The sequence below is a fragment of the Panonychus citri genome, unplaced genomic scaffold (genome assembly GCF_014898815.1).
Source record: "Panonychus citri isolate SS breed McGregor unplaced genomic scaffold, ASM1489881v1 Contig00141, whole genome shotgun sequence".
Lineage (NCBI taxonomy): Eukaryota > Metazoa > Arthropoda > Arachnida > Trombidiformes > Tetranychidae > Panonychus > Panonychus citri.
The window spans coordinates 753245-779452 of NW_026515546.1; the positions used below are offsets into that span (position 1 = coordinate 753245).

Genomic DNA, 26208 nt, shown 5'->3' on the forward strand with positions numbered 1-26208 from the left:
ATACAGAAAATACTTTTGAGAAGGAGACAAAATTTGTACCATGATGATCAATATGATCAGAATTTTTCATGATTAACTATTGAGAAGAATTTTTTATTTCGAAATGTATTCAATTTTTCATTCTCAATTTTCAACTGAATCTCATGAACACATTCATCTATTAATATATTAATATTATAACTTTTATCAAGATAAAATTTTGATCATCATCATGTGTTAATATTTGATTGTTATTAACATTATCGATCTGATTCATTTTCCTCCCTGATTAACCACTGAACTTATTTACACTATTAATCATCTAATTATTTCAATTTGCTCATTTACTTGACTGATTCTATTGTTGATATTTCCTATTTGCTGTTTAATATTATATATTTTTTTTTTGCTTCTTGTTGGTGGTTTGGTTTGGTGTGTGTTTTCATGATTTTCAGGGTGAAAGAAAAATGAAATTAGATTCTCAGATTCTCTCCATGAATTATTATGAATAATCTTTAACCTCTATTTCAAGTTTTCTCCATGAATCATTTACTGGTGACACCCATTGTTAATAGATAATGTCATGTATCAATGGTCAGTTTCAAATGTCCAGGGTTAAAGATTAAAGGGTTTACAGTTTGTCTCGTTTTCTTATTGTGTCATAATCATTTATTAATAATTAGATTGTTATTAATTCATTTATTAATAATCTATTCAACATTTTAATCCTCTTGAGATTAAAAGGTTTTAGCTTTGCATTTGCTTGAGGATTAACTGAATGAATTATCACAATTTTCAGGGAAAATTTCAGCATCAAAATTGAGATAATGAGCTGGTGTTGTCATTTGATCATTGGAATTAATTGTTATTAGTATCATTTTGAATTCTAAATTTCAACATTTTGCTTTATTCTCTGAATATTCCAGATTCTCATGTTTTATCTCATGATAATCGAGAAAATTGTTCAAATAATCAACTATATGAATGATGAATTGATAAAGTCAATTAACTTTTATCATTTGATTTCGATTTGATTAATTTTTTTTTACTTCTAACTAAATCAAAAGGTTGATTATTAATTTGAATGATTAATTATTATGTGAGTTTATTGGACATTTTTGGACATCATTTATTTTCAATTGTCAACTTTAGATAATCAAATGACCATGAAAAGTGAAACTTTTTCATTTATACCCATAAGTTTATTCATTAATCTTAAATTTTAATCAAAATTTTGGAAATTTTCTGTTCTTCATGGAGAGAAAATGTTTCTCTCTTTCCATCTTGACCAATCTGATTGTTGATTGTGATTCAAACGTGATCCAATGTTGATAATCAACTAAATTAGACGATGTCCAGTTGATAATCAATCATTATACTGAATTGATCTCATTTTGATCTAATTAGTTATCATCAATCAAGTGAAATGAACAAATAATCAGTTAATCAAATTTACTTATTTCTTCAACAAATTTCGCAATTTTCGTTTCTTTTTCATGATTAAAATAAAGATCATCAAAAGATAATGATACATTTATTCACTCAGATTCGTTATTATACAATTTTCGATGAATTGAAATTTTTATTCTATTCTTTTTGACTAAAATTCCATGTTAACTCTTGGTGCTATTTTATTCAACTTCGAGATGATCTGAATTATTTTCTCAATTCAAGTTGATTTTTCTACTTTTCTATCAATCGAATCACTTTAACCTCTAGACTTCCAAACTTTTTCCTCCAAGTCTCTCTCACTCACTCTCTCTCTCTTTTGTCATTTCCTTTCCCTCTCTGTCACCCAACTCACTCAGCAATATCATGAGAGATTATCTCCACTTGCATTCTCCTTCCTCAACTTCCTTTAGAAGCAAAAAACTTCATCAATACAGTGATTGTATTGATCAATTGAAAAACCTTGATCTTTATAAAAGTAGACACTTTAATGATTAGCTAATCATCAATTTCCAGCATGAAAGCTAATCATGATTAACTAATTATCTCATCACTAAGCTTAAAAGAGCAGATTAAAATAAGAGGAAACCGGAAGATATACTGATCCATCCCTAAAGATGATAAACTTTTTCCCCTTTCATCTCAAAGATAAACTTGAAATCTAATAATTGGATTACCAAAGATTAGATAATGAAAACATGTTCAGTGTATCCATTAAATTGATTATCATTTCCAGATAATCATCTTGACCATCAAGAACAATTAATCATCTACTAATCAATCGCTTATAATCATAATAATCTACTTGAAAGCAATTAACTAATCACATATACAGTTATATATGTAGTCAACTAACCATTTAATCAACCCAACAAAATCCTAAACAAATTGAAACAATAATTAAATCTTAGTAAACTTATTTACTATCAAATTGCTGTGTTGATTTAATTATCTAAATTAAGAGTAACCAAAGTGGTCAAAGTTAATCTTCCTACTGGTCATTTTCAATCACAATGTTTTACTTGATTGTCAGTTAATTTAATCTGAATATTAACTAATTACCAACGAAATTGATTGTCCTCTTATTGAATACACAATAATCAATGGTAATGATCAATATGAAGAGTTGGCAACAATTTAAATTGATCACAATTGAAATACACACAGGAAACAATTGCTTTTCATAGAGACAATTGAAATTTGAAGTAGCAAATTGTAAACAATCAATTTAAATTGTTACAATCAAAATCAAAATCTAATCACTAAGCTAAACAGAAAAATTAAATTGTTCCAATAGTGTATTCATAAGTTGATCTAATTAGACAATTAACTTTACAATTATTAAATTTACTTGAAACTAAATATTATCAAGTTTAATTATCGTTTAAAATGATTGTTCAATCTTAATGATTACTGTTACGTTTAATTATACAACAATTAAATGTTTGATAATTTAAAGTTAATTTAGTTATCATTGGGATAAAATTAATTAACTAAACTAAATTGAAAATTAATCATCATGATGATGGTAAAAGTTAATTAACAATAAAAATAATTGAGGGAAAAAAACTCACAGGCAAAGTTAATTGAATATAAAATTAGTATAAATAGAAATTGAATTATTTAGTTTAATTGATGAGAAGATGAAATTAAATTAACACCAACAATTAACTTTCTTCTCTAAATTGTGATTTAAATCACAAGTAATTTGAGAAAGTTTTGACATTACCAATTTGAATTTCATGGTGATAATAATTCAATCGTGAAGATTGAACATTTCGAGAATAGTGAAAATGAGAGATGAGGAGAAAAAAAGTTCTGATTCATTAAGAAAATGGAATAATCTGAATTAGTAATGAGAGAAAATGTCAAAAATTGAAATGCTGGTGAAAAATCATGATGAATCCATGGTAATGGAGGGGAAGGGCTTGGAATTATTAATAATAATGGTTATCCATAAGTAGATGAAAAAAATCATAATAATAATACATAAAATTCAGCAACAGGAAGGTGAACTTGTATATTGGCTTGAGAGGTGATTTCAAAATTCTGGTGTATTTGCTGGTTGTTTTCATGGTGAAAAAAAAACGATCATGATTATAATTTATTATAATAAATGATGAAAAATTTAACATAATAAAATATATTATCACATTATTATTATTATTTTTGCTTCGTCTTGTTGTTCATTCAATTCTGAATATGAGATGAATTTCAAATGAGTCTATCTGATATAAGCATGATGATGATGAGTTAATGTCACTCTCTCACTCACTCTCTTTCTCACTCTCCCTCTTTATTTTTTTTTCACTGAATCTTATTCATGAAAATGATGAGATGACAAAATTAAATCAAATCAGCTGTTGAAAAAAAGCACAATTGATAAGCAAGCAAAAATTTTCATTCATCTCACTTTTAAAAGGTTATTAAACTATCATGTTTATTGAACTGGTTTCATGTTTCATGGTGATTGTTATATCATGTGTGAGTAAAGTTTTTGAATTTATATTGGTTAATTTTATAAATTAATCTCATGATAATCGTGTGATAAATCAGTGTAAGTGTGTGAGTCTTATTGGTGATTAGATTAATGAATCAAATCTTCAATTTTCACTTGACTTAATTGATCAACCTTTTAATTCATATTATCAATTGTAGTTTGAATTTGAATGTTAATTAATGTTGATTAGAATCTTTTTTTTTTCTTCTCCACCAAGGTGAGAGAGGTGGGAAATGAAGGTGGATTTTAGTTCATTAGTATTGTTGATTAAGAATAAGCTGCAACTAAATTGATTATCATGAAAATGAAGAGAGAGCGAGAGAGAGAGAGGGAAGAAAAAAGTTCCAGCAATTAGAAAAGTCAACTCAGTGGAATAGGAAAAAGTAAAGTTTCCACTCGGAATGAATCAAAGTGGGAAAGTGAAAAGGGAGGGAAAAGTTTATCATCATGTAGACATATTATTCAAATGAATACATGGTAACATCACCAAACTATCACCACAACCAATACTGTCAACGAAAAAACCTCAACAACAATGTTGATGTTAAATTGAAATGTTTATACAAAAGGCAGGAAAACATGGGCTCAGTACTAAGGGTGAGATGGATTTTCAGGGTGAAAGAATCCTTGAGAGAAATGAATAGAAGGAGCAAAAAAAGTGAGAGAGAAAGAGAGGGAGACTGAAATTTCAGCTCAAAACTTTCATGGTGAAAACATCATGAAGAAAAGATGAGAAAAAAGTTATTCTGCCAATCAAAGAATTGATTAACATTATTATTATGGTAAAGTAGAAAATGTAAATTCGAGTGAAAATTTTTTTTGTTCTATTTTCAACTTTATCGAACAAATCGAAGTTAATTAATTAAACTAAAGTGAGAGAGATTGAACGGGAGAGAGAGAGAGAGAAAGTAGAATAAAAAGTGAACGTATAAGACGAAGAAATAAATGAATGTACAGGGTGTTCAGTGAACATTTGGAAAACTTTTCATATCCCGAATGTATTAGAACATTATCTTGTTTTATTTCGAAAATTTGTTTTTTTTTCGAATCTTATTCTGAATCCTTTTCTGTTATTTTAATGTGACATGATCAGTATTCAGCTGAACATTAAATAAAAACCGGAAGATGAAGTTTTCCAAAATCTCTCATGAGGATTTAGCTTGAGAGGATTTTTAGCTTGGATGTTGTTTTTTTATCACCTCACCTATTTGAATGTAATGTAAATGTCGAGTTAGGGTTGGAAAGGTGAAAGAGGTAAAATAGTTCATCTTGAATATAGTTGAAATTGTCAACTTGAAATTTACAGTTAGTTATAAATGAATGACAATTTGTCAAAAGTATTTGTTATATGTAAAAGTCAATACAACTAGAGTATAAATGTAAATAACGGTAAATCAATGGTAACAGTGGTTTTGGTAGATTGTTGTTAGTTTATCATTAACATTTATTTGTACGAATAAATTTTAATCATCTCGAATGAGAAATTAACATTGTTTCAATGTTTTTGTAGAAAATTTTGTTAATTCAAATTTGTTGGGCTGAACTTTTCTCTCCATCACTTTTTTTCATGGGGAATATTTTTCTCTGCTAATATTAATTTTGTCGTTTTCAGTTGAAAACTTTGATGATGTGAACTGAATATGAGTTGATACTTAATTTGATCATTATTTTCCCTACGATGACAATCAATGATAATTAGAGATGATGATGATGGTGATGGTGATGATGGTCTAGATGGAGAAAAGGATGAGGAAGATGCGGAAGGAAAATGTAGGAAATAGGAAGTGGGAGATGGAGAAGAGGAAACCAGAAAGTTGGTTAAATGTAACATGAGTTTGAGAGAAAGTGAAAAATTTGATTCAATTATTGTTATTGAAATTGATGAGAATTTACAATTACATTCAATTAACTGTTGTGTTAATGATGATGACGATGATTAGGGAGGAAGATCACATATGAAAAGATGATAAACTAATATCTTCATAGTTACCATGTTTTTCAGTTTAATTTTCATGATAATGATGATGAGGATAATTTTTTATTCCTCATCTTCTTCATCATCTCTGTCGTTTTGTTTTCTATTGTTGTTGATTTAATGTACTTGATGTTTTTTAAGTGTAAACATTGATTCTGATGATTAAATGAATTGTTCACAATCAATTTGCTATTGTGTCTATTGAACACTTATAATTTTCACCAATTTATCATCATTATCTTCACCGTTTTCATCAAATTCTGTCACAAATTCACCAGCACCGATCATCCAATTTCACCCTCGTTTTTTTTGTAACTTTTTCAATCTCATTGATGATTTCAATTCAATTTCTCAATGAAATCAAGTGAGAGAGAGAGAGACAGAGAGTCAACACCAAAGATACTTGAAACTTTTTCTCTCTCAGCGATTAAATTTTTTTCTAGACATACTAATGAACTCTTGTAATGTATTTTCAGGAGAAAAAAGTTTCAAATTCTAGAATTTCCCTCTCCCTTTTCGATGAACATTACGAATAGAGACAGAAAAAAAATTCGATGGAAAAAGAAAATGTATCATTTTTTTCCCTTCTCTTTGTAATGATAAAATCGATCAGAAGAAACTCATCCATCATGAATTAATATCTAATTATGATCAACAATCAATCTAAATGCAATTAATCAATTCTAATAAATTGTTAACCACAAGAAACTCATTTTACAATATCATCTCTTCCCATAGTTTAACGGCATTACTATTGAAATTCAGGATTCCATTTGCAAATGTAACGGTACTTTCGGATGTTGATGTTCAACCATCAGATGAAAGGTAAGTTTCTTAATTGTTATCACCTTAATTTGAGAAATTTTAATCATGTTACATTAATGAACCAAGGGACAGAGAAATTAATTCAATATCTTTTTAAATGATTTATGCAGAATTGGAAACAATTAACATTTGTTGAAAGTTAATTTACTTTCATTTAATTAATTGATAAGTAAATAGAATGAATTTTACACTTGAAACAATTGAACAATTTACATGAAAATACAATCAAAAGAAAAGTAATAGAATATCAGAATTACTGAATAGCATATATTTCCAGTATTCTCAGTTGTTGAGGGATAATAATTCACTGCAAATGGAATAACATTGATTCAGGGTGAGAAATTTCAACATCAAGTCATGAACAAGGAAATAGAATGAGGAAAAAAACTCAATCTAATTCTGGAGAAACTGAAAAAGTTCATAATGATAAAGAAACAAAAGATTCCATTTCAATTGACTGAATTTAAATTGTGAAAATCTTATCATTTGAGAACAAAGAGAATAAAAAATGAAGAAATTAATATAAATCAGAAAAAGAAGATAGTTGGTGACTGTTGAATAAAACTCAGAATCAGCCTCAGAATTCAGGGTGAGATAAATAATTCAATTCAGCGAAGACAATTAATTGGAAGAAAAATAAGAACCAAACAGTATTCGCCTTTGAACTGTTTGTTTATTTTTTTCTCGTTCGAACCCAAAACAATGTTATAAATTGCTCGAAATGATGATGATGATCATCATCATCATGAGCCCATTATATAAATTCTGTAATTCCCTGTAAAGTGAATATATAAGAATGAACTTTTCTCTCTCCATCTACTGTTATTTATTATCTCTTTTGTGGTTTCTTTTTTATTCTTCTACTACTTATTATTCTGATTCCAATGTTATATCTTTCTCTTTCCTCCTTGCAATCACCTTTTCTCCAATATTATCATGGTGAATTCAGTAAAATGCAATTCCGTAATCTGATTGAAGATTGGATGGAGATTGGCAACGATGAGAATGGTAATCAAAGTAAACCTTCAATAAAGATAACCAAAGAGGAGCTGAATACTTTAAAAGATTTGGTAAGACGACAATAATAAATGCTAAATGATGATGATGATAATATCATAATTTCAAGTTTAAATCCCTTTTTTTAGCACCTACGGATAAGGTACATGAACGGTGGCTTGGAAACTTGATCCACCTTCAATCACACCTTGATTATTAGACAATTTCCTTCCTCATCTAAAAACCGTTAAATTTACATCTCATTTTACCTTTAACTTTGCTCTCTCATTGTTGTCATTGATACACTTGCAATGATAATTTACTTTATGATAACTTTATCATCATCATTAATCTTCCTCATCCTCATGCTCATCTTTTTTTTCCTTACCTGTTATTCTTGTATTTTCATCTTTTCTACCACAGACTAATAGGCATATTCGGTTGAGAGAATTGCTTCTTGAGTACTCCCAAGATGCCTCAATGATATTTATGTAAGTATATTTATTTTAAGTTGTTCTCTTTTTTTTTCATTCATCATCATCTTTTTATCTGCATCTTTCTCATGAAAATCATTTTTCTCTTCAATTTTCTAACGATTCTTTATATTCCCATGTATGTATACCTTTTTTTTTTAAGATGAAATTGAAGCTCAATCAATTAGGTTATTCTGGTATAACTAAGTCAAAATTTTCCAAATGATAATAAATTTTCTGAGTAAATGTTATATAAGATGAAGGGAGTTTGGTGATTGAATTGATATAAATCCATGAATAGAATGCTAGTCAAGGATGAAATACTCTTGCCTTTGAAAGTCGTTTTTGCTCTCTCTCTCTCTCTCTCTCTCTCTCTCTCTCTCTCTCTCTCTCATCCTCATCTGCTCTCTTTCATGAAAGAATGTGCTCATTTTTCATGGGGATAAATGCTGGAAACAGATTCTTTCAGATTTCAACTGAGATAGAATTGAAAATGTTACAATTTGCATCACTTTTTTACTTTATTCTGATGCCAAGGTGGAAAATAAATCACCGTAAATAATATCATAATGATCGCCATATATTGAACACTATTATTAAATTATCCAATAGAATATCGGTTATTATCAGTCAATATTATTAAATCTTCTTCTTAAGTTCACGAACTTTATGCAAATAAACATATTCGATAGATGAATCCATATTTTCCAATTGAATTTCTAACCTTATATGTAAACCATTTTTTCCTCTCATTTTTCACCAACAGGACTTTACCTATTCCTCGGCGGGATTGTACCTCAGCTCCGCTCTACATGGCCTGGTTAGAGATGTTGACCCAAAATATGCCACCGTTTATATTGGTTCGTGGTAATCAGACCAACGTGTTAACCTTTTACTGTTGAAAAAATTGTTCTCCATCATTTAGAACTCGAACAATTTTCAATCCTAATCAATCATCATGAATTGAAATCGCTGAATGATTATCATGATCACCATTATTATTTACCTTTCATCATCATTAGTTTATTATTATTATTCTTATTATTATTATCTTTTAATTGCTTCCATCCAAAGAGCATAAACATTTTCCATTAGAATCAATTTTCTTTAGCAATTAACTTTGCATTTTTTTCTTCTCTCATTTTTTTGGCTAAATTGTTTAGATTTTTGCTCTTTTCTTTTCGTTTCTCAATCAACTATTAATTATTTCAATAGATAATTTTGATTAATCGTCTTAATTGTTGCCACTTCTCAGTTGATGATTTTCAATCAACACTTCATGTTATATATATAAACCATTTCATTCATTATCATCCTTCATCATTATCCTAAATTGACACAATCAATTAACTATTATCAACTTATATAAAAGTCTCTCTCTATATATAATTAATTGATAACGAAATTCAATTCCCTCGAAAAAAAGTATTTTGTAAAATTGACTCTTAAACAATCAAAACCACAATTTAAAATTTCATTTCTTATCAATTGAAATTACGAAAAATAAATGATACCAAAACGTTTTATTCAAGAATCAATTTCGTCTCTTTTATTATTATATTTTGCACCTCGAATAACTTGTTGACTTGTTCGTAAGTCTTGGGAAAAGTTCACAAAAGTTTTCGAGAAATCTTTCTTTCCAAAACTCTTAATGACATCTATTGATATTCTTAACAACTTTCCACTCAACACTATTACGATAGCAATGGAAACTATCCAGGAACTTATTCCATTAATTAGTTACTCACAAATCATTCAAAATCTTTATTGTCAAGAAAATTTTCCATTACATTGTCTTGATAACAATTAGAATTCACTCCAATCATTATATTGAACCAACAAGCATCGAGTTTCCAAATCTCGCGGAATTTGTCAAATTCAATTCGTGCCACTAGTTGGCAGCACTTTGTCGATTCGAAAAATTTTCGTTCATATTTCCATCGCCATCTAGTATCAGTTGTGTGCACGAAGTACAAGCTACGAAATTTGAAGTATCCAAAGAAAAGTCAATTGTGCTTAGTGAGTAACAATTAGTTAATTATTTGAAAATAAACATTTGAATTTATATTTTTCAACTGATATTTGAATGTCTAAAAAGTTAGCATGAAGTCTCATGCTATGGAAGCTAATATGAAGACAATTACAAGAGAGAGAAGAAAAGTTTTTAAAGTTTTTTCGTTTCAAACAATTATCCAAATGAGACTTGAATGAAACCAAGAAATTAAAGAAAAGTGAAAATTGTGGACTCATGTTGTGGGTTGACGTTTTTCATGAATGACCGACCAACCATTAATTCAGTGATTTAAAAGCTAATAACAACAAGAAAAAGTGATGTACAAGCAAAAGCGAGTGAGAGAGGGAGACAAAGATTAACAAAGTATAAAATCATAAAGATGATGATTAAATCCAATTTCATCTTTGATTAAAACCACCTTACCTTTGCATCTTTCATCTTAATCATCATCATCATCATCATTATCATCATCAACAACAGCATTAATACCGTCCCTTGGTTCAACTTTCATTTTCTTCCTCTTCAACCACCATTTTTTTTCCTCCTCACATCTTTTTTGAATCTTCTTTCTCCATCATCATTACCACTACCTCCTCCTCCTCCTTTTCATCCTCATCCTCTCCTCCCCTGAGGCTGATTTCTAGGGTCTCCCTTGACTTGACAAGAAATTATCAACTTCCGCTCCTTTCTACCTTCATATATGTATTAGTTAATTTATCTTTTGTCTTCATCATGAATAGACCTGTTTAACCATCAAACCAACCGTGGTTGTCGCTTCAATTGTAATACAAGAGAGAGAGAGAGAGAGAGAGAGAGAGAGAGAGAGAGAGAGAGAGAGAGAGAGAGAGAGATCACATTGGAAGATTTAATCATCGTCTTCCAAAATCAACGAGGTGTAGGACCAACGAGAGAGGGAAGATGAACGAAAAGAAAATGTCTGTAAACTTCCGTTGAGAATTATATTTGAAAAGGAAAATCTATCATCATCATCCTCATCATCATAAGAAAAGGAACTAGATTAAAAAAAGATGATGAAGATTAATAAGAAAGAAAAGAATTGAAAAATATAAGAGAAAGAAGATAAATAAACAAACATGATGACAATTACGAGGAAAACAATCAACGGACATTTGGTCAATTACATTGTGATTAAATAATAGCACAATTGTTACAAATCTAATCTAAATCTTGCTTGAGGTTAGAATCATGTTAATCTAGTTCATTCATTTGTAGGCAATTGTATTAGGAAAATGTTCACCAATCAATTCAATTTTCTAATAACAGTTTTGTATAATAACAAATAGAAGGGAAAAAAATATTATTCAACTTCAAATTCGAGGTGAAAACTTTCCAACTAATATAATATTCAATTCTAATCCAATGGTAAATATTGACATAAGCACAACATCAACAATCCAATGTATCCAATAAGTATAATAATAAAGTCTATTCATGAATAATAACATTTAAAACTTTTTTTTTCTCTCCATCCTCCTCTCAATTTTTACCTTTTGTTACATTAGAACTTGAAATTTACATATTCGAGGAAAAAAGTTTTCATTTCATTTTCTTTCCATTGATACAAATTGTTCAACTGAAAACTACTTTTTTCCTTCAACTCAATTAGTTCTAATTTAGTTCTAATTGTAAACACTCACATTAAAGTAATTGGACTAATGTGGTTGCAAAGTTTTCTTCCCGAATTCATTTATCATTGAAGATGAAATCTATCGGTGAATGTTATCCATGTGTAAGTCAAACAGCAATTAACTAATCAACCTGATTCTCTCTCTCTCTCTCTATCTCTTATGATTAGTTAATTGTTACACAGGGAAAAAAATTTGATTGTTTCTCCATTTTGGATCCATTAATTTGTACGTGCGTGTCAAAGGTAAAACTTATAATTGTTTGTTGTGATATGTAAAGGAAAATGATGAAATAAAAAAAAAACAAGGCCTCATGAGAGGATGAGGATGCTCACGAAATTTAGTCTTCATCAACTTCATCTTAATCAACATATGTAATTTACAAATCAAGTTAATATCCGGTGAGACTAATTTTGAGGTCCAATCACTTGGTCACTTCCGTTAAGATTAACAATATAATCGAGGGGATAATTTTACAAACTGGACAGGGAATGGTCAACTTGTAATAGTAATAATAACAACTGTCTTTTCATTAATGTTTTCATAGCCTTAGGGTAAAATATTGATCCAAGTATTAGATGTTTAAATTACTCTGTTATTGAGATTTTCTCATTTCTCTTTGATTAATTGAAAGGAAAATGGTCAATTGAAGGATAACGTGTCTTTTATTAAATTGACCATTACAAAAGTTTTACTATTTACCTTTTGTACATGATAATCAACAACAATCAAGGTAAATTTTGGTGTGTTTTCTCCCTCAACTGTTAACCTCATATTTACCCTCAACTAACTAACCTCAGTTCTTTGTTTACTAACCCTTTAAGTTTTCAATAAAAATAATTAAGTGCTAATTAAAAACTACCTCTACCTTAGCAATTAGTTCATCCTTTCTCGGAATTCCCTGGTAGGGTTGTACCTCGTACATACTGTAAGGGTGAGAAATAATCTCCTCAACTCTTCTTGATGATTCTCATGAATCTCTTTGGAACTCGAATTCCCTTTTCGTTTCTTTTAAATTTTCATTAATTTCTTTCAAAAGTTAATTTGCTCTTTTAATTGTCATTTTAGTAAGAGACAAATTTTCTCTTTCTTTTATCTTCTTTTTAATCTTATCATTAATTGTATTAATAAGCCAAAAGGTTAGATTATTACTAATACCTGTAATAATGCTTTCTAAAGCTAAACGGTTATGATTAACCTCATTGGTAATTTGATTAACCTTTATTAGTTAATCTATACGTCTCGAGACAAGAAGATAATCTTCTGTTTCCATCAATGGCGTCTTCAAGCTTATTAAGTCTCCCTAAAAATTTTGATTACTTTGTTTAATTATCTTATCAAAAATATTAAGTTTAATCTGAACTCTCAAGTTGTTAAGTTGAGATTTTCATCAATATTGTTCTTGTTCAACTCTAGTTGAATTTTAATATTGTTTTCAATAAACTTCATGATTACTTCAGTAATTCTTTGTATCTCTACAATTCTGATTTTCTACATTTAATTGTTGATAACTCGAGTTATTTGAGTGAGAGATCCTGTATCCGAACCCTTAAGATTAGAGAAAGGCTAATCGCAATCTCTGGTTTATTACCAATTCTCTATCCTCTTGGATAATCTTCGTTAGTTCCGTCTAACATTTCGAGAATTCCATTTCTCATTCCTTTCATCTGGCGACCTAGGCAGGATCTCTTAACTCTTCCTTCTTACTTGTGTTCTATTCTTTGTGAATTATAATCAACATGCCTAAAGGTGTACGAAAATCTCCCACCGTAGAGAATCTTCTCGAAAAGATTGATCTTCCTCAAATGAAGACTCATCTCAATCAATGGAAAGTTTCCGCTCCAACGGATAATCTTGCTACAAAACGGTTTGTAGAATCTATCCAAACATTTTATCTTCTTAATGGTGACGAAATCGATGACATCGATGTTTACAACCTTCCTGAAGAAGAATTCGGAAGTATTACTTTCCCTGAATGGATCAAAACACTCCGTTCATCTGGTTTGAATGAATCTGAACTCCATAGACTCTTATCTTCTGTTCGTGATTTTGAAACTCTTGTGTCACTTACTACTGACGAATTCAACGCCTTGGAATTACCTCTTGGTACTATGAAAAAGGTTCATAAATTCATCGTCGACAATGGTGGTAATAGTGAATTTGTTCCCGTTACACGACCTCTTGGCCCTATGGACGATTCGTCTTCTCTCATTCATCCTCCTTCTGATTTGGTTTCAAGTCTAAATTTCATCGCTGAGAAAATGGCTTCTTCTTCCAAATCCCATATTCCAGATCCTGTTGTTCCTCCATTCAAGAAAGGAGATAAAATGAAGGACTGGGTCCGATTCACTGTGAATCGATTGAAACTTGAACCCGTTGACGACAACACTCGTCTTCGATGTTTTAAAAAGGCTCTAGCTCATGAAATCTTCGATTTACTTGAGTCTCTCGGTAACATTAGTGAATATCAAGACTACCTCGAAGCTGTTAACCTTAAATTGGATATTCCTTCTTTATCCGCCGGTGCAGATTATGCTCTTGACTCGTGTCGTTACCAATTCAAAGAACCTCCTGCTACTTTTATCACCAACCTTAAAACATTGGTTCGTGACTCTCTTGGTGAACTTCCAACTAAAGCCTGGCTCCACCAAATTCTATCACATATCCCTTACGATATCAAACGTGAAATTTATAAGACTGGTGCCCAGAAATCGGAAGAATCGATTCTTGATCATCTTTACCGTATCTACTATGATAAGCAAAAATCTAATGATACTTCTAAGTACCAACGTGATCAACGTCATCCTCGATCCAAGTCCAAAGAAAATCCTTTATCAGATAAAGATAAAACTGGTAAATTCTGTCGCTACTGTAAAGGTACCGACCATGAAATCCAAGATTGCCCTAAAAGAAAGGCAAAAGATGCTCTCAGAGGAACTTCATCTCGTAATGTTTCTCATTCTACTGATTCTAATCAGTCTGCTGTCGCTAAATTAACTTTCTCTTCTGGCGAAGAAGTTAAATGTGCTGATGCTGCTCGTGTTGATGGATTTGCGTTCATCGTTTCTGAAGAAAATCTTAAAGTTCCAACCATCACTCGTGTAGGTGATTGGGATATGTCGAGTACTGCCCTTGTTACACTTAACTGTTATTCCCCTTCTCGAGAAAAAATCAAGACAATTAAAGTCCTTGTAGACACTGGTGCTAATTGTGCTGTGATTGATTATGATTTAGCTTTAAAACTTGGTGTTGACATCGTTAAATGTGACACCCCAATTCGTGGCATCGCTGCTGATGTCCAATCGCTTGGAATAGCCTACGCTGCTGTTAAGCATGACAAAATGAACGATACTCGTTTAATTAAGCTTCATGTTGTTCGAGACTTCGAACCCGTTTTTCTTCTTAGTAATGTGTTCCTACACTTATACTTTATGCTTCTAAGCTCGGATGGCATCACCTTAAAGTCTTATGTTCGTGAAACAATCGATGGAAAACTTTACGAACCCGAGTTTAAATTTCGATTTTGTACCAACGCGGAACAAAAGAAACTCATTAATGATTCTCCATTTTATCATTATTCTGCCAATCCTCAAATCATGGAAAACCGTCCCATGGATTCATTTTGTAAGCAACTAACTTTGCTTCCTGCTGAAATTGAAACTCGAGATCATCGAATTTGCAAAATGCAATCGCTCGAGCCAAATGAACTTCACTTCAATCATGAAATTCTGTATGGAACAGATAATGAGATTGATATTGTTCATGATTTTGAAAATGTAAAACTCGATTACATTCCTGTTGAAAATATTGTTCTTACAACTAACGAACCTGATGAGTTTTTGGTAAAACTCAAATCTCGGATCAATCCCGAATTATCGTTAGAACGACAAAATGAATTAATTTCACTCATGTGTGAATTCAAATCGGTCTTTAGTCAAAATAAAAAAGACCTTGGTTTCGTTTCATCCGAAATCTGTCCTGTTGTCATTGACATTGGAGACAATGTCATTCCATACCAAAAGCCTTACGCTTGTACCATCGGGAAAAGAAAAGCTTTCGCCCAAGTTATACAAGATCTCATCGATGCTGATATTATCGAACCATCTACCGCTGAAGGTGGATCTCCTGCACTTTTGGTACCACGAGCTGATAAAACTTTTCGTCTCGTGACTGATTTTCGAAATCTTAATCGGATAACCCGAATTCCTTCGTATCCAATGCCAAGAATTAATGACTGTCTCGAAACAGTTAGAGGAGGCAAATACTTTAACATGTTCGACCTCGCTCAGGGTTACCATCAGATCGAGTTACCTCGAGGTGAGCGTGAAAAGACTGTATTTGTCACTCCAGACGGTAAATTCCAGTATAAACGTTTACCAATGGGTTTATCTGGTGCTCCATTTCTATTTCAGAAATTAATCAACACCGTCCTCAAAGACCTTCAATATGTCGATTGCCTCGGTTACTTCGACGACGTTCCCGTTATTGGAAAAAGTTGGGAACAACTAATGGATACTACTCGAATAGTTTTGGAAAGATTCCAACAATTCAACCTCAAGGTAAAACTTGAAAAATGCAAATTTGGTTTTACGGAGATCGTTCTCCTCGGTCATCTAGTTAACGGTGAAGGAATTAAACCCGATCCGAAAAAGGTATTGAGCTTAAAAAGACTACCTTATCCACGGAATGTCAGAGAACTTCAAAGCATCTTGGGATGTTATAATTATTTCTCGAGATATATTCCGAATTTTTCTAAATTGGCCGCTCCCTTATATCGTTTGACTTCTAAGGAACGAAAATTTACTATGTTACCCGAAGATCGTAAAGCTCTGGATACTTTAAAAAATTCTTTGGTAGAAACTACTATGCTTGTACACTACGATCCTAATCTTCGTAGAAAAATTTCGGTAGATGCAAGTGACATCGCTGTCGGTGGATTACTCCTTCAAGAAGACAAAAATTCTGAAAATTATAATCCTGATCAACCGATTGAACAAGTTAAAGATTGGCTCCCAATTAGTTTCTTCTCAGCTAAGCTACAGAAACACCAACAATCTTACACAGTTTCAGAAAAAGAATTGGTCGCTATCCTCGAAGGAATTAGTAAATTCAAACATTTTCTCGATGGAGAAGAATTTCTCATCGAAACGGATCATCACGCGTTGTGTCAGATCCCCAAGATCAAATTTAAAAATCTTCGATTAGATCGCTGGTCTATGATTCTAAATCAATACAAATATAAAATTGTTCATCGTGCTGGAAACCTTCATATTGCCGATTGTTTCAGTCGTTACCAGACTGAGTGGGATCATCGTGCTCTAGATCCTGATCAAGAGATCGACGATATTTGTTTATCCTGTTATGATGACACCTCGGAGTATGAAAATTTTCTATTAGGTTTGAACCTCCTTTTCTTTGGTCTAAATCAACCAATTATTGATTTCAAAAATGTTCCGTTAATCGCTTTCATTGCAAATGAATCGCTCTCTCCATGGCTTCAAAAAGTTTTGGAATTTCAAGAAACTGACGATCAATGTCAGAAAATCAAAGATTCAGTCAACAAGAAAAATTCTTCTGCGAATCATCATTATGTCCTCAAAGACAATTTAATTTATCGTAAAGATAAAAATAACAATCGAATGCATCGTCTTCTCATCAATCAAGACTTGCTACACAAAATTTTCCTCGAAGAACATGCATCGCCTATGGCTGGACATTTAGGATTCGAAAAAACTTACGATCGAATCGCAAAAAGATATTGGTGTCCCTACATGTTTGATTACATCAAATCACTTTGTTCAAGTTGTCAAACTTGCCAAAAATCCAAACCTGGAAATATCATTTATTATGATCCACAGAAAAAACCAATTCCTGAAAGTATTTTCATTCGGCTTGAGCTCGACGCTCAAGGCCCCATTACCATCAATGGTAAAAAGAAAATTATTCTCGTCCTCGTAGACACTCTCTCTCGATTCTGTTATGCCAAATGGTTACCAAATCAAAAGACACCTCAAGTGAAAAGTTTCCTGTTTGCTTATTTCTGCCTCTATGGTCTCCCAAAGGTCATCCAAACGGACCAAGGAACCAATTTTATGAGCATCGAACTTCAAAACTTTTTCGAAAAATTTGGTATAAAACATGTATGGTCAAATTCATACCACCCTCAATCCCAAGGATTAGTGGAAAGATATAATCGCACCATCGCAGAAAGGCTCAGAACTTTTGTTCAAGATTATGGTACGAAAGATATCAAAGAAGGCCTCGAAGCTTCAGTCTTCGCAATCAATTCATCAATTCACAAAATAACCAGATTTTCACCTTTTTATTTGGTTCATGGAATTGATCCTCGAAGATCATTGGATAATCATCTCAACATTAACATTGTTAATAAGTTCACTGTTGAAGAATCAAGACAATTAGCTCGTGCACGTTTACTTGCTCAACAAAATTACTACATCAATCGCATGAAAAAGCTTCATCCATCATCTCCTTATATCATCGGTGATTTCGTTTGGATTAACAATGAATCTGTGAACTCTGAACTTAGCAAAAAATTGTGCAAAAATTTCAATGGTCCATTCCTAGTGATCGAAATCAACAAAGGCTCTTTAACCCTTTTAGATTTAGATGATTTCGAAATCTTTACTGCTAATTCAAATAACAGTAAACCTTTTACAGGTCAAGTAACTGAAAAAATGATTCAGTTAAAAGATGAATATTTCAATTCAAACAGCCAAGATTGGCTCGAACCTGAAAATTTCGATAATTTGAGACCTGAACTAATTGAAAACGAATCTAATCCTGTATCGATTGAAGATACAAATCAAAATTCGTTTATCAATTTTGATGATTCTATTGAATCTGAATCAATTCCAATTGATTCTTTGCACGAAAATTCTGATCAAATAGCAGATTCGAATCAACTAAGTTTAACTAAAACTAAACAGACTCGAATCTCTGCTGATAAATTAATTGCTAATCAACCACAATTAATTGGTCAAACTCAAGATAAACCTTTGACTCGTGCCAATCGGAAACAACAAGAAAATATTGTTTTCATTTGTTTAATTACTGACAAAAATTTCTCACGGTTAAGTAAACAAAATTGTTTATTTTCTCGAGAAAAAGTCATTAAATCCTTTGACTTTTTTGATCAGTCTAATTTGATCTCTCAATCTCTTAACGTCAAATTTTCAATCGTATATATTTGCATTGAAAATCGATCTAAGCTTCTTAGCTTAATAACTCGAAATTTGCTTTTAATCTCGAGATCAAATTATCATTTTAGTTTACGCTTTTTTAAACATTCTCTCTGTGTTTACCTCATCTTTAAGCTCTCACTTTTTTATCTCCTTCTCGTACATATAAAAACAATGTCCGAAAGTCCCAAACCCGTCACTCTAATTTGTGAAGTCTCTCCAACTAGTTTTCTTAACCTGTCATCTAGTGATTCCTCGACTTCTTCTTTATTGGACTTATCTCGTGATAATCAACAATCGTCTTCAAGTGAAAAACGTTCATCACCTTATCTCGAGATCGCCAAAAAACGTAAATTAGATTCAACAATGAACAGTGAAACCATCAATTGGGATGTCGAATCTCAAAGTTCTAGTGAAACTGGTGATTCTGTTTTCTCTGAACCAGAAGTTAATCCTTCGGAGAAATCAAGTTCTCAAACTGAGGCTCGTGTCAACGTTTCTTCAGGAAAACCAATCTTCAATTCATCTACTTTTGTCGTCCCAAAGGATCGATATTTGGAACCTCATGAATATCCATTCGAGAAAAATGAATATCAAGTTCCCTTAGCAGCCCCTGTTCCTCATCATTATTCATTGGAAAAATTTGGTGAGATCAAAACTCAAATGATTGCTAAAGCAAAGATCTTTGAAGATAAGAAAAAATCATTTAATCTCATGATCAAGGAAAAAGTTTTCTTAAACTTAATCAATTCTCAAAAAATCACTGAGGCTGATTTACCTGATGCTCCTCGTGGACTTTCCCGTTCAAAAGTGATTCTCCCTTGTATCAATCAACTCATCGACACGATTAACTGTACCCTTTGTGAACACATTTGTATTTCACCAAAATCATGTTCATCATGTTCAAAGTGGTATTGTTTTGAATGCATCAATTGGCTTCGTAACCTCATTCCTGTTGTCAATCTCATTCCTCTAGGAACTGAAGATGAATTTCTCTGTATTTTCCCTGAATGTGTAGTTCGAACCACCGTTAATGATGCTTATCCCAAATTCCAGGATATTAAAAGCTCAACTGAGCTTGAGAAATATAATTCCAGCTTATTTATCTGTCGACGTTCTCATTGTCGAAACAGTTTCTCTCCTCTTGTCTTCTTGGAACACGAAAAGAAATGTCGTCGTGGTCTCTTCGAAGAGGAAATTGAAGTGGAATTTAAAAAAGTTTTTCTCCCTGGACCTGCTCGAACATCCCTGGCAAATGAACCTCGTCGATTGGCTACATTCGCCCCTTGCCACATTAAGCAAGCTCCTCTACCACCAGCTAAATCAATTCCTGAGAAGGTAGAAGGTGATCTTGGCCTCTTAGCATGTTTAACTCATGTTCGTGATAAGAATCCCGAAGATCCATTATTAGGACCCGTTGCCATTAGACAATATGCCAACATTAACTTTGGTCATTGGACTAGTTATCGAAGACAAAAAGACCCATCAGCTCCGATCTATGAAGGTGAGCAATGGTTACAAGACATTGGTTTCGAACCAACAATTGGAAAACGTCTTCCTCCTAATTCTTTCGTAAGACCTGAGACTTTCTTCTGGAAAGGAAATGTTCCTCAATATCTCACCGCCGCTTCTAAAGAATGGCTAACTATAGCTAATGGTCGACCAAAATTTCCTGATGATTCTCATTATCAATCAATCGCAAGTGATAATGAAAGTGTTGATCTTCCCTTCGTCAAAATTGACCCTCTTCAACGACTAAGTGAAGAAAAATTGGCTTATGTTCTCGAAAACGCTCAGAAACAATTTCCGAGTCTTCGAAATCTATTTCGTCAAGAAGCCCCATCACCATGCATTGACATGGAACAAGTTGCTCGTCGTCAACAAAAACAGCAACAAATTTTCAAAAATTTTCAAGCTAAGACTCGAATCCAAATTCCTCGATTCCCATCAATTTCGTGAATCGAATCAGTGAAAATGTTTCTAAACATCCTAATCCAAAAACAACCTTCGGCATCAACATGGCCTACGCTCGTGTAAAAGAGTTCAATGGAAATCGATTTCTACTCATGCCTCGACCTGTTTGGATTATTATAATCGATGGTTATAAGGAAATAATTTATGAAACTTTCGTAAAGTATAAAGCTGTTGAACGAATGGATTCGTATTTTCATGGCTTAACCTTCAGGGATATTAAAGATGCAAAAACTTTGGCCTGTGTTAAAGATCAAGTTATTACTTTCTTAGCCGCCGCTGATACCATCGTTGGTTCTGGTTTGATTAACATGTTCCATGCCCTGAATCTTTCTTCCTTCGAAGTGAATGGCTTGAAGCCTAAATTGCGTGAAATGACTCAGTATCTTTCACCTTATCGATCTAATCCCGCATCAATTTCTTTAATTTCATATTTATTATTCTCGGGATTTACCTTGGAAAAGAAACCACACTCTCCAGGAGTAGAAGCCACCGTCACCATGATACTCTACATGGCTTATTGGCCTGAAATCGAAAATAAATGTATCGATTTGGAAGACGGAATCCACCACGGAAACATCCCACTAACTTGTAACAATCAACAAGTTTCAACTTTACTCAAAATCTTCGCAGAAAAAGTGGAAAGTGGACAAGCTCAGTGGCCTACGGATTGGGCTTATTACAAGCACCCAAGGATCGATCCCTATTATTCTGAATCACGATGTGTAACCCCGAATTCCTCCCTATCAGTTACACCTATCGTCTCTAAACCTTTAGTTCCTACTCCCATTGAGGAAGATGAAACTAATGATGATTCCGCTCGAGAGGAAAAAGATGAACAAGTTGTCTTAAAAGTTATTCAGGAAGTAGTTTCAAAACTACAAGATAAAATAATTGATGATTCTCTTGAATCTATTGAGCAAACTGATAACTTAGTTAAAGAATCTCTTAAAGATTCTCGTGAACCTCTCAAGTCAACATCATCTTCAGGGTCATCTCATTCCAGTAATTCTGTTCGAATCAGTTCAGAAGTATTGAAGAGAGTTCTTGATCAAGAAGACCGGATGTGTAAGGGTGAGAAATAATCTCCTCAACTCTTCTTGATGATTCTCATGAATCTCTTTGGAACTCGAATTCCCTTTTCGTTTCTTTTAAATTTTCATTAATTTCTTTCAAAAGTTAATTTGCTCTTTTAATTGTCATTTTAGTAAGAGACAAATTTTCTCTTTCTTTTATCTTCTTTTTAATCTTATCATTAATTGTATTAATAAGCCAAAAGGTTAGATTATTACTAATACCTGTAATAATGCTTTCTAAAGCTAAACGGTTATGATTAACCTCATTGGTAATTTGATTAACCTTTATTAGTTAATCTATACGTCTCGAGACAAGAAGATAATCTTCTGTTTCCATCAATGGCGTCTTCAAGCTTATTAAGTCTCCCAAAAAATTTTGATTACTTTGTTTAATTATCTTATCAAAAATATTAAGTTTAATCTGAACTCTCAAGTTGTTAAGTTGAGATTTTCATCAATATTGTTCTTGTTCAACTCTAGTTGAATTTTAATATTGTTTTCAATAAACTTCATGATTACTTCAGTAATTTGTATCTCTACAATTCTGATTTTCACATTTAATTGTTGATAACTCGAGTTATTTGAGTGAGAGATCCTGTATCCGAACCCTTAAGATTAGAGAAAGGCTAATCGCAATCTCTGGTTTATTACCAATTCTCTATCCTCTTGGATAATCTTCGTTAGTTCCGTCTAACATTTCGAGAATTCCATTTCTCATTCCTTTCAATACATACTTACAAATTGGTGGAGATGTCTTCACTAATTCTAAAGTGAGAGTAGTTTCAAAAAGAGCTCGTTTAATCACCTTTAAAGAAACGACCTATAAGTTAAGCTTCGGTTTAACCAAAAAGCTTAAAACTTCCGTTTCCTGATTTCAGCACTAAAAGGTCTTTGTGTTAGAGGGAACAAGGTCCTTGTTCCCCTAACACTCAACCTTTCATTATTCTTTTTTTAGGGAAACAAACCCATAACTGTGTTAAGTGTTAAGTGAAAGTGGGATAAAATATCCAAAAGGTTCAACATGTTCAGTGATAATGAGAAAACCCCCAAACCAACACACCCAAAATCTCAGAATGAGAATATCACCAGAAATGAATTAATTGGCATTGCCATTGAGTGGGGTATAAATAACCCAACCCAAAAACCCGATATAAAGTTACAGCGTGAAATCTGGGAAGCCCAGTATATTCAAAAGATGTTTGAGTTAGACGGTGAAGAAATTTCAACCGAATTTGGAATCGACTCTAAGAGAGAGTTTCCTGTTAAATGGATGGACGGGATCGAATTGAGGAAAATTGGCCTCGATTTCGAATCGCTCATCACCCTCATCAATAATAAAATCTACCAAGTAGAGCGATTCAAAGCCTACACCAAGAAACAAATCGAAGAAGATTTGGATCTTCCCCCTGCTGTTGCCACGTTATTGGCGAATAAATATTCGTCAATGGAACAGTCTACAATGCTTCAAAGTCTAGAGAGACTAAATCTACAAGAAAAAGAAAAGCAATTGAATTTTGCTCAACAACAAGCCCTGAAAAGAATTGATAAAAGGCGTTGGCCAAATAAAGAAAAACAATCTTTCACCGATTTCATCAAGTCCTTGGAGTGGGATCTAAGGACCTTAGACCCCACCAAGGGCTCGTGGATCGAGCACACCACTGTTCTCTTGGAAAACGATGCCAGAGAGTTCGCAGAAAAATTAAATTCATCATCACCTTTCATTCAATACGATGAATGGAAAGAAAACTTATAAATTCTACAATCACATCGAGTGAAAAAGCTGATGCGATTTACAATACAGTCCAAAAAAGGTATGATTCTCGAAATGATCCAAGAGACCATTTCAAGAAAATTGAAACTTCGCTTAAAATTGTTTACCCCGAGGCCTCAAGTAAAACCTTAGCCCTCTTATTGTTATCCTCTTTACCTTATTACCTACAAAACGAAATTATCCCTGAAATAATTAGCCTCGATATTGAGACTATCAAGGCCAAAGTGATTGGTCATTGGCAGAAAAATAAAGCCAAAATTGAAAGTAGAAGGTTACGACCCTCACAAGGTCAAGACAATTCAAATTCAAATTGTAGGTCGAATGGTAAATCACCTTCATCATCACCCTCATCTAACCCTAAACCCAAATGTAATCATTGTAAGTCCTCAACTCATTTAGAAGAAGATTGTTGGACAAAATTTCCTGAGAAACGCCCGAAAAGAGATCAACAAAATTCTGTCGCTAATAAGGCTAACAACGTGGAAGTTGAGGAGCAACTTAGTGATGGTAGCGTTAATACAACGCGTCTTATAGCTAATAAAAATAAAAGTGGTTCTTCGGAGAAAGTCCGACATCCAATGATCACCTTCAGAATAAATAACATTCAAATTGAAGGGATGTTCGATACCGGAGCCTGTACCTCCCTGATTAGCAAGGACCTTGCCGTCAGGTTGGACTTGCTCGCGTATCCTTACAGCCTCAAATTCCAGTCTGCGAATCAAAATGTTATCAACTGTAATTGGTTTGTTCCGTTAAAGGTGTACAATGGAGATGAACCTAAGCTTCTAACTGCCTATGTGATAGATGGTCTATCAAACGACATCTTATTGGGTGAAAATATCATAAAGGCGACTCATTTGGTAATTGTCGCTAATGGATTGAATAAACCGTATTCATTAAGACACAATGGTCTAGATAAAGAATACAAATTGAAGATTGAAATTCCCGATTTAAAAGAAATTGAACTCTTACTTCAGAAATGGTATGACACCAATTATGATTTGAGTAAGTTGGTAAGGTTGGGTCAAAAGGACCTTTGGACCCGACCTCCAACTCATTCACCAAATCAATCATCATCTCAGTCAACAACAAATTATTCACAAGTTCATCAACAAGAAAGTGATAGTGAAAATCAACCTAATGATCATCAATCGATAAGTGAACAAATGAATCACTCAATCAATCAACAAGCAAAAGTTAAACGATTACAAATTAACACACTAAGAGTTAATTACATCAACTTTCTTCGAGAAAATTACGAAGAAGACGCACCTTTACTCATCAATCGAATCGAAGAGTTTCAGGATACAACTATTGATTTGCCTGAAACAATCGACAATCTCGATCAGAGGTTGTACAAACAAATAAATAAAGAGCTTAGTGTAGCCGAAAAACAACAAATTCATCAAGTCTTGTTAGAGGAAAAAGGATCTTTTTCCTCAAACAAGTTCGACCTCGGTTGTGTTCCGGCCGAATTCACCAAATTCAGAATCGACATTGGTAAGAATGCGATTCCTAAATGTCGCCCCTTTCGTTCAAGTGAAAAGATGAGAAACGAAATGAGGAAAATAATCAACGAATTTAAAGAGCATGGAATTGTCGAAGACTCCGATGTTGGTGGTGGAGCCCCAGCGTTCGTTGTCCCGAAGCCTAATGGTACCTGGCGAATGGTAACCTCCTACATAGAACTCAACAAATTAATTGCTAAAAGAAAATTCCCCATGCCCAATATCGATGACGCTATTAATCAGCTCAAAGGTAACAAATACTTCACTACTTTAGATCTTGCTCAAGGTTATTATCAACTAGAAATTCCCGAAGAGGAAAGAGATAAAACAAGTTTCGTGACCGAAGATGGTTGCTACCGTTATAAGCGACTACCTATGGGTCTGGCTGATGCACCTTCCTACTTTCAGGAGGTCATCAACAAAGTTCTTGGAGAACTCAAGTATACCTGTTGTTTTGGTTATTTTGATGACATTGTCATCTACGGTAAATCAATTGATCAACTCTGTGACAATATGAAAAAGTTCATTGGAGCTCTGAAAATTTTTGGATTTAAAAATCGAATTGAAAAGCTTCAAGCTGGAGCTACTGAAATTGTCTGTTTAGGCCATTTGGTCTCTGGAAAAACGATCAAACCCGATCCTAAGAAGATCGAGAGGATCAAGGCCCTTGATCCTCCGACTTCTCAAAACCAAGTTCGATCACATCTTGGTCTATTTAATTATTTCTCTCGTTTCATTGAAAATTATGCTAAAATCGCTGCACCTCTACAAGAATTAGTCAAAAAGAAATACAAAATCCTTCCGTTTGCAGTAAAAGGCGAACATT

The 26208-nt window shown here is 32.7% G+C and overlaps 1 protein-coding gene across 1 annotated transcript in view; it reads left to right on the forward strand.

Annotated features, from left to right (window-relative positions):
• Nucleotides 1–9731, forward strand: part of LOC128395151 (solute carrier family 12 member 3-like) — a 50218-nt gene extending 40487 nt beyond the window's left edge. The window contains exons 9-12 of the mRNA XM_053355551.1: nucleotides 6642–6728; nucleotides 7678–7798; nucleotides 8148–8215; nucleotides 8964–9731. Coding sequence (XP_053211526.1) covers nucleotides 6642–6728; nucleotides 7678–7798; nucleotides 8148–8215; nucleotides 8964–9099 — 412 coding nt within the window. The 3' untranslated portion in view covers nucleotides 9100–9731. The remainder of the gene's footprint in view (nucleotides 1–6641; nucleotides 6729–7677; nucleotides 7799–8147; nucleotides 8216–8963) is intronic.
• Nucleotides 9732–26208: the final 16477 nt, after the last annotated feature.